Source organism: Acipenser ruthenus, chromosome 11 (assembly GCF_902713425.1).
Source record: "Acipenser ruthenus chromosome 11, fAciRut3.2 maternal haplotype, whole genome shotgun sequence".
NCBI classification, from domain to species: domain Eukaryota; kingdom Metazoa; phylum Chordata; class Actinopteri; order Acipenseriformes; family Acipenseridae; genus Acipenser; species Acipenser ruthenus.
In genome coordinates, this window is record NC_081199.1 from 22,424,858 (window position 1) to 22,435,286 (window position 10,429).

The 10,429-nt window shown below is 33.6% G+C and overlaps 1 protein-coding gene across 1 annotated transcript; it reads left to right on the top strand.

The window, feature by feature from the left end:
* Positions 1–2,657: 2,657 nt before the first annotated feature.
* On the top strand, positions 2,658–5,740 carry LOC131739452 (fer3-like protein). Its single transcript, XM_059033455.1, has 2 exons — positions 2,658–3,787; positions 5,225–5,740. The coding sequence occupies exons 1-2, from the start codon at positions 3,214–3,216 to the stop codon at positions 5,260–5,262; spliced, it is 612 nt and encodes a 203-aa protein (XP_058889438.1). The 5' UTR covers positions 2,658–3,213; the 3' UTR covers positions 5,263–5,740.
* Positions 5,741–10,429: the final 4,689 nt, after the last annotated feature.

The window sequence follows — 10,429 nt, forward strand, 5'->3', positions numbered from 1 at the left end:
AAGCAATCAACTATCCAATCACCAAATAGGAAAATATCAAAGGTGCAAAGTATAAAAAATAGTTTTGCAAAGAGCTTGGTTATTTATTTATGCATGTATTTTTTTGCAATGGGCTGCTTTTTTTCTTTTTTAAAAAATATGTAGTATGCTTCAGTCCTTTTTATAACCTTGCTTGAAAAACAGCTAAATTATAAAGCTTTATCATTTTAAGGGCCGTCTGCAAGTAGCAGTAATTTAAAACATTTCATAAATGGTGTCACTTTAAAAGAAAAAAACATACTCAATGAAAAGGTCTCAAATACTTTGTATGCTTATTTTTTTCTAATTGGTCAAAGAAGCTTGTTAGGGATACTTTCAGCAGATCTCAGTTAATAAAAAAGCATTTGGTAGAACCTTTAGTTATACAGTACTGTAGTACAAACGGGATCTTCACTGCTGAAGTCTCATGAACATATGGTACTGCTTTCAAGCTTGTTGCCATGTAAGGAAAACTTTATTTTTTAATCACTTTGCCCGAACAGTGTGTGATATGTGTGTACTACTATTCTCACGAAAATTGAGAGAATGTGGAGTTTCTAAACTGTATGTAAATCAAGCCTCATTTAAAATATTTACCTAGAAAGGTTTTTAACATTCACATTTCCATTGTGTTCTCAGATTTAGTTTTCAAAGCCTGTGCAGTATATTGGCAAATTGCACCCAAGAGGGAAAGAGGTAGAAGTGGGAGTTGTTTCTGTTACATTAAGTTTAGTAGGCCTGTTCTTAAAATCTTGACAGGTTCTTAAGAAACTGAGGGAATATTTTCATATATCTTTAAAACCACCATTAAAGAAAGCGAAAGACACAGAAACATACAACTAGGACTGCAGCAGCACAATGGGCAGCAGTGTGGAGTAGTGGTTAGGGCTCTGGACTCTTGACCGGAGGGTTGTGGGTTCAATCCCCAGTGGGGGACACTGCTGTTGTACCCTTGAGCAAGGTACTTTACCTAGATTGCTCCAGTAAAAACCCAACTGTATAAATGGGTAATTGTATGTAAAAATAATGTGATATCTGTATAATGTGAAACCTTGTAACAATTGTAAGTCGCCCTGGATAAGGGCGTCTGCTAAGAGATAAATAATAATAATAATAGGACTGTGTTTAGGGAATGTTCTGTTAAGGACTCTTCTTTTAAATCCCCCTTCGATTAAATAAATCAACTGTTTGAGGTTTATCGGCTTATTCTCATTTTTCAAAGCACTGTAAACCTAAGAGAGTGTGAATAGGGCACTTTCATGAATAGATCATACTTTTTAGTCTTGGTCTATAGAAAGACCTATTTTTTGCACTTCTCAGAGTGCAACATTTTAGCAAAAGTCAGACGCTCGTTATTTTGCAGAAATGGGAGTGGGTAACCAATATCCTGGGTCCTGTGTTTTAGAAGCTCTAACTATCAGACAACAGTACCTCCTAGATTTAAAGGTTGGTACAGTGAATTTACACTACTCAAATGAATCCTCTAAACCTAATTTAAGGTAATGTAGACACATTGACAAAATAAATAAAAGTTCTTTGCTGACTAAAAATGCAATAATAATAATGGTATTTTCTAATGAATACAGCAATATAGTGGTACAGGAAAGTACATAAAACAAAATAGTGTTTCCTATTTTTGAAAGGGAAAGTTGTATGTGATGTAACTGTCTGTACTGTAAATTGGGAAAGTGCATGGGGGGTAAGCAAGGCTTGCAATTATATTCTGGCAAACCTATTTAAGATCAAATGTGTATCTGAAATGTTTGTCTAATTATGCAATGGTTTAAATGTGTTTCATATTGTATTGAAATAAAATTGTTGCTGGTACTGTACTAATGTTTATCAATGTCTTTATAATTAAGTGAAATTTACAACACGTTTTTTTTTCTTTTTAAAAGAGAGATTAATTGAAATTGAAATATCTTTATGAAACGTGCCTTGTTATTTTTTGGTTTTTTATAGTTTAAAAGCTCAAATTGGAGTTCCTAAGACGTTTTGCAAGAATTGGACCACTGGTTTGTATAAAAACTAATCAACCCAACATATTAATTTGTGTTATAACTATTCTGGAAAAAAATGCTAAAATCAGGAGTTACATGTTGATTTAAGAAGATTTGAACATAGTAGACACATAATTGCAGAATACAGGATGTTTTGTGAACTAAACATTTAACATTATATTATTACTTGCAGTAGATACTCCATCTAGTGTAGGCTGCATTTTATAGATTCATCGATTTATAGAGTTGCCAGTTTGCAGGTCTACACACAGTAGATAACATTAACAGTAATGCAAAACTCACATAATGAATTTACAAAACTTAAAATATCTTGCATTCATCATGATTGTTTTTTTTTTGTTGTCGTTTTTTGCAGTATAATTTGTGCTTAATCTAACTGATTAACTGTTAATGTATAAGATGATATATTTGTTTATATGTAAACAGTAATTGATAACATTAATAGTATTAATAATAATGAAACGTTAATTACGTTTGAAAGATTAACATAATCACGATATATGCACCCAACGTTCTATAAAGAAAGATACTATCATATGTTTCTGACAGGGTTTTTATTTATTTATTTATTTATATTATGTCGCTTGAGTTTTAATTAAGACTTTCAAGAGACAGCTCAATGAACCCTACGTCTAGCAATAAGCCAGGACGCGTGGCTATTGAAATTCCGAATTGAAAAAAAAGAGCATTCACGCCAAAACCTTCCATCAATTTCCTCGCAAATGTGGCTACTGGCTGATGTTGATAGGATACAACTTAGAACTTTATAATTGGTCGCATACTCCTTTATGAAGCTGGTCAATTGAGAATCCACGGTCCTTTCAGTGCATTCATCCCCGTCTTTTCTAAGACAATTCTGATCAATTAGAAAATAGCCATGTGCTCTAATTAGGTTCTTTGACGGTAGAAGAATAGGGATAAGGATCCCACTAGGAGATCTCAAACTATTTAACCTTCAACATTTATTCGCTTCAATCACTTGGCACACGACTTTGACTGAGTGCGATTTGAAGACCCTAACTGAAGCCTGTCTGAAATTTAAGACTAAAATAAATACATCGCTTTTCAAACAGGTTAATATTAAGATAATTGACAGATTTACCAACGCACGTTTTATCTTATTTCTTATGTTTTTTAATTAGTAAAACATCCATATAAATTCTATTAGGATAAAATGGAAGAGATGTTTTTTGACTTTGACCAAGAACCTACATCAGACTTTGCCTTTTGGGGGCAAATGGACCCAAACTTCCAGTTCCAGCCTCAATTAGACAATATACTCTTGGACTGCCACTCCTTTACCGGACAGTTGTCCCCATGGTCATCCTTTGCGTGCCAGTCGATGTTCCCCGACGCCCAGCTCACTGATCTAGATTCGCAAACCCTGCAGTTAGAAGGTGCTGAACTGGACAGCTCCTTAGCGGCGGACGAGGCTCACGAACTCAACAATAGGATACAGCGTGGAGTGGTACCGAACTATCCCTACAAGGTCCAGCGACACGCCGCCAACATCAGGGAAAGGAAACGAATGCTGAGCATTAATTGTGCTTTCGAGGAGCTCCGGTCCTATGTGCCTACATTTCCTTATGAGAAGCGACTTTCCAAAATTGACACTTTGAGACTGGCTATTGCTTATATTGCACTGCTTAGGGAAATCTTGCTGTCGGGTTGCGACCCCAAGTCTTACGTGGACGAATGCATGAAAAACGGCTATAAAAACCAGACCAACGCAATCTGGAATACTAGTGGTAAGCCGCTTTTTAAATCAATAGCCTATGTATACCCTGAAAATATATAGTAGCCATTCATTTAAACATTAACCAGATTGTGTGAAATAAAGTAGTTATTATTATAGCAGTTCTGTTGTAGTTGGTTGTACCTTTAAGTGGCATAATATTATTTCAATGCAGACTCCATTCATTCCTAACATGAACTCTTCACTTGTTCAGTATATAATACACACCTTACTATCTAATATGTATCTTAGATCATTTTTGCTTTGGTGAATCTGTATAAATGCATTGGTTTAATACTCAAATGCATACATAACATACAAAAGTCGTGTCTTGGTCAGGTTTGAATTTTATGACATGTAAATAAACACACAACATATAGATTCGGTTTATTTAGGTTAGGGGGTATTGGATGCCATTCAATATTTATTTAAATTAAATGACCACACTCGTTTATTCCATATCAAAACTCCAGGTACGATGTTAATTGTAATTTCTGATATTATTATTGACATTTAAGCATTTGGACACTTTTTATATTGAAAGAGGTAACGCATTTATTTAGAAAGAAAAACTACAGTGAGATTGTTATAAAGTAAAAGTTGTTATGTTGTAAAAGAGGAAGACCTATATTCTGATCTATTTTGAGAAAATGGGTATATTTAATTATCTAAACAGTAAATATAAAATAAATATGATTATACATATTATAGATCCCCTTGATGATTTCCCCTATTGTTTATATAAAAATGATCTAGCCTACGTTTAATAAGAGCCAAATGGATTTACAAGTTATAAGGCGATTGTATTTGGAGATCATTAAAATAGACCTAATAATAATGGTCATGGAAGTCATTGCATTACTACGCTACAATAATCTTGTTTTGGTTTAGAAATGACGAGCACGAAAAACAAAAACATCACCTGAAAACTGGAGTTAACCTAATACTCTTACTCTGTTGGCTGAATACTTTTTCTATTGTATATTCAAGGCTTTACACATTTTAATTAAAAGGATGTTGAATCAGCTCTTAAGAGGCGAGTCGCTACATGGAAATCAAATCAACTTTAAACAGGGAATAATACATGAATAATTCCAAATACAACATGTACGTGACATTACATTTCGATCAAATAGTTTAAACAGCAATCAGGATAGGCCATTAAACAATTTGTTTTGTTCGCGTTTCTTGTGTGCTTAATAGCCCAGCTGCCAAACATTGTCTCTTGTCGACGAAAGTCCCCATAAAACCCAAGTGGTTTCAGTGGCATCAATAGTCCATTGATTTCTTTGGTTAACCAATTTCCCTTATTGTACTTCAGTCATGGGTAGGTTTAATGAATTAATTTGCTTCTTAAGGAAGACTTGAATGGCTTGGCTTGTTAAATGCTCATTAAAATGTATTTAAATCATCCTGTTGGTCTTGTTTTTGTTTTCCTGTTTAAATGTAGATCTGACAGCACGCCTTTCTTGGGTAAAGTGGGATTAGGGGTCGAATTATGGACAGCAACAAGATGGTGAATCTTTTTGCCGAGGGGTACACGATGACGTCACTGCTGCGAACCAGCTGCTCGCTTCTCACCAGCACCAAACTGCTCTACATGCTAGTTTATTTATTTTATATTTAAATTCGTTTCTTATGTGGTTTTTTTTTGTTTTGCATTTACTATATACTGAATTCATTGTTTCTCTTTGTGTTCATTTTACACACACACATCCTATTCATTCTTAGTTATTTAAATTGTAATGTTGCGTTCAGTTTTATAATTCAATACATTGCGGTTTTGCACTTCAATGATCAAATTAATGTTAAAATATTTAAATATGTCACAATAGTTTTTTTTTAAAATACGTAGTTTGTTTAGTGTATTTATGATGTAATACATTTCACTAATTGATCATTAGTTTACAGATCTGAATGAGTTATGTATTATGTTCGTGTTTCATGAATAAAGTTCATATTTATTATAGGCCAATTGCTCTTTGTTGTTTTTAAGAGTGCTGATATTAAACACTATTTCGGTTCCTATTGTAGAATGTGTGGCTGGAAATCAATGGCATTACATTTTCTAACATCTATTTATAAATAGTGCCTACATCTAATTATATTTCAAAAAATGTACAAACTAACATCAGATTACATTTATACCTTCACCCATTCAGCATAGTATTATAGGAACTCATTTTGGAAGGACATTGGGAGCACAGAACAGTAAAAGATTTTTGTTTATGTTTGGTGAATACATTTCAGACACGAGTAAGATGCTTTAAGGCTACATGTGTTTAGGTGGCCTATGTGCTGGTAAGACACGTTTACATAATGCATACTTCCCGTTCATTACACGTGTAACTATCTATAGATTTCTTTACAATGGGTTCAATTCTCAAACCTTTGCTAAGGAAAACTTTTTATACGAACGGCCTTTTAACACATTTCATTCATCATGTGTTGTTTTTACTGATGTTAAACAGGTGTTTGAGAATTAGACCTATTTACTTACCAATTTACATTTCTAAAATATAGACATGTATTAGAAATAGTTTGAGAATCCCAAACAATTAAAAAAATCGGTGTTATGTATATTTACCGGCGTAAAGAGATGATTCTTCGTTTATGTAATTATTTGTAAAAAGCGTAGCCACAGCTTGTTACCAAACCAAGCGTTGACCCACAGCAAGTGAGCTTGGAGTCTGAAATAAATGTTGCTCACGCGATCCAGGCTGGTTGATTAAACCCAGTGGAGTACAGTCGATGAAATCTAAACTTGCCTTAACAGTCACTCAGAACAATAATGTCGGTTAGCATGCAAACATATTTAACTGTGTTGGCCAAATGCTTACCATATAAAAATAACAAAGGGGCGAAGAAACTTATAGATACCGAGAAATGTAATATTACATTAGGGCAAGATTCAGGAGGGGGTCAGTTTGAAAAAGGGATATATTTTCAATGCCAATCAAGTGCTGGAAACGAGCAATCCTGTATTTTTCCATAAGGTTTTGTTTGTTTAACTAAGTCGGGTTCCAAAAATGTAATCAAAGGGATTTTAAATCTGACTAAAGTTGTATACACTTTTGCTCCATTTCGAATGACTTTATAATAGTTTTAGCATTGGGAAGATAAATACTCAGTCAGAATTAATTAGACCATAACGTTTTATAAGGCTTGATGCCTCTTGAATCAAAGTCGACAGCTGAGAATTTAGAAATACTAAAAGAAACTAACATGACATATGTTTGGACTTTTCCATTTCTTCCTTCTTGTGGGAAACGTTTGTCATTGAATTTTAGTTTATTCAGCATATCTCAGTTCAGCACAATTGAGGGCTTAATATAGACAGCTGAGATAATGTCATGATATTTATTTTATATTTTAAAAATAACTCTATATTTATATTTATCATATGAAATTAAATCATAAATACTGCGTAAAGGGTTAGATCGATTGACAGCATGATAATCTAAATAGCGTTTTGTGGTCTAGGTTGCATTGGTCCTTTTACACCGTGTTGTTAGTTTCAGATATAACAGCCTTCATAAATGACTTTGATTATTCAAAGAAAGTATAGGCTATTGTACTCCATGCCTGATGATATTCTAATTTGAAGAGAGGAAGGCCTACTCTATGGAAAATAATTTGTGTCAAAAATAAACAAACAAATAAATAAATAAATCGAAATCAATAAATACATAAATAAATAAATAAATAAATAAATATAGAAATAAATAAATAAATCGAAATAAATAAACAAATACATAAATAATTATCGAAATAAATAAATGTTTCTATGTATGTAATGTATTTCGATTTTTATGTATTTTGTTTTTTATTTATTTATTTTTATTTATTTCGATTTTTATTTATTCAGCAGGACTTTGTAATTAATGTGCGCACACAACGAGTCATGAAATGCGTTTTTATTTGCAGCAAAGCAACGTGTAAAAGCCTAAATAAATAATGACTAGCATGATTTTAAACGAGCCCCGTGCCTCGGGTGCCTCATAGCTGGCTACGGCCTTGCCTACTGTAAATCGTGAATGCTTCAAATAATATATGAACAAACAGAGTTAAACCATTGGTTTTGTTCATTGGGTAACACTTAAATAATGGCCTCAAATCCACACGAGTTTCACTGGATTGCATTGGACTAACACCTGCATAACAAATGGTATGTTGTAATGATTTTTGTTGTCATGAAGATAGATAAATAAAAATGAATTCAGGTGGAACACTGCAGAAATTACTGGTAGTCCATTGGAATTCATAAGAAGGTGCGTCCATCACTTGTTTTTTCATCCGTGATTTGTTTTAGGAGCTGATAGAAGACTGGCATTTTTCATGTTTTTTTTTAAATAAATATAATTAATAAATGCAGATTAACAATTAAAATTATTTACCAATTTGTAAAATGTATATTATCTGTATTGTTTATAAATTACTGACAAAATGGTAACACTTTAAAATGTGTCTGTAATTCCAATGTAACTACACGATGTCCTACTGATTTCAAATGAAATTCCTATTGAGTTCAAGTTACAAGCATTCATGACATACTTTTCGTGACTTCATAACATTTCCCAATACACATGAAATAAACATGAGCAAACACTTATTTTAAAGTGTTACTGACAAAATGATATATAGCTATATCTTTCTCTATATCTATATCAACTTTCAGCATCAAAATTCAGTACTAAATTAACCTATATACTATTATTAGACTTATTTAAAACATATTGTGCTATGTATTAGTAATTGTATTATTGATATCTGCAATTGTATATAAATAAATTAAACAAAGAATTCATTAAAAAAAGATAAAAAAGATTATTGATATGTATATATATATATATATATATATATATATATATATATATATATATATATATATATATATATATATATATATATATACACACACAGTCACCTCCAAAATTATTGGCACCCTTGATAAAGATGAGCGAGCAAAAAAGCCAGTATAAAATAAACAACACAGGTAATTAGCTATATTTAAAAAAAAAAATAATCTGCATTAACATTCAACTTCTTTAAGTTCATCTCAGTCTTAAGGAACTGTATTGTGGCCTTCCATGGCTTCCTGTTTCACTGGGGTATAAAAATGAAGTAACACACATATGAAATCCTTTTGTCATCCATCACCATGGGGAAAGGAAAAGAACTCACAAATGAAAAGATACAAATGGTTGCTGACCTTCATAAATCAGGCAATGGGTACAAAACAATAGCTAAAAACTAAATATACCACTTACCACTATTAGGGCAATAATTAAGAAGTTCAAAACTACTGGAACAGTGGTAAACTTGCCTGGTAGAGGACGCAAGTGTATCTTGCCCCCACGCACAGTGAGGCAGATGGTTCAGGAGGCAAAGGGAAATAGGGCCACAGTTGGAGAATTACAGAACTTGGTTGCATCTTGGGGTCACCAAGTCTCCAAATCTACAATTGACGCCACTTCCATGCCAATAGGCTATTTGGAAGGGTTGCCAGAAAAAAGCCTTTATTGAGAGCAACCAACAAACGTAAGCGCCTGGAGTTTGCTAAACGGCAATGGCACTGCGATTGGAACCGGGTGCTATGGTCAGATGAGACGAAAATAGAGCTCTTTGGCCACGCACACCAGCAGTGGGTTTGGCGTTGAAAGAAGGATGTGTGTGCAGAAAAGAACCTCATACCTACTGTAAAATATGGTGGTGGATCTTGATGTTGTGGGGCTGTTTTGCTTCCCCTGGTCCTTGTGCCCTTGTTAAGGTCAACGGCATCATGAACTCTACCCAGTACCAGGACATTTTAACCAAAAACCTGGTTGCCTCTGCCAGGATGCTGAAACTTGTGGATCTTCCTGCAAGACAATGACCCCAAGCACACATCAAAATCCACAAAGAAATGGTTAATTGACCACAAAATCAACATTTTGCAATGGCCATCTCAGTCTCCGGACTTGAACCCCATTGAAAACCTGTGGTTTCAATTGAAGAGGGCAGTCCATAAGCGCAGACCGAAGGATATGAAGGATCTGGAAAGATTCTGTATGGAGGAATGGTCTACGATCCCTCCCAATGTGTTCTCCAATCTCATTAAACATTATAGAAAAAAACTCAGTGCCATTATCCTTGCAAGGGGAGGGTGCACAATGTACTGAAAACAAGGGTGCCAATAATTGTGACACTTCAATTTTTTTGGAAATAAATTTATAATTTGAGAAATGTGTAATATTGGTTGATTCCATTGAGCCATTAATAAAGTCAAATATATTCCACATGTTGGAAAATTACAATATAGCTCAGTACTGGTATTATTTATTTTATATAGTCTTTTTTGCTCATCTTTATCAAGGGTGCCAATAATTTTGGAGGTGACTATATATATATATATATATATATATATATATATATATATATATATATATATATATCTGTTTCAGTCATAACATCGCAGTGACCTTTTTAAAGTTTTAAAGCACCCCTGCTGCCTCTGTGCAAACCTCCAGCAGGTATTCTCTCCAAGTACAGCAATGTAACCATTACCTGTCTTCCTGCAATACTCTGCCCTAGTGGATGAAGGAAATACATGAGTAAGAAAGACATCGAGCAAATGTATATTTCTTACAGGGGTTCTGGTTATTGGTTACTCTCT

Excerpts from the sequence above, each read along its gene's own strand:
- LOC131739452 (XM_059033455.1), top strand. The coding sequence starts at position 3,214 with ATGGAAGAGATGTTTTTTGACTTTGACCAAGAACCTACATCAGACTTT. Across the intron at positions 3,788-5,224 it reads CGCAATCTGGAATACTAGTG|ATCTGACAGCACGCCTTTCT; the intron begins GTAAGCCGCTTT and ends GTTTAAATGTAG.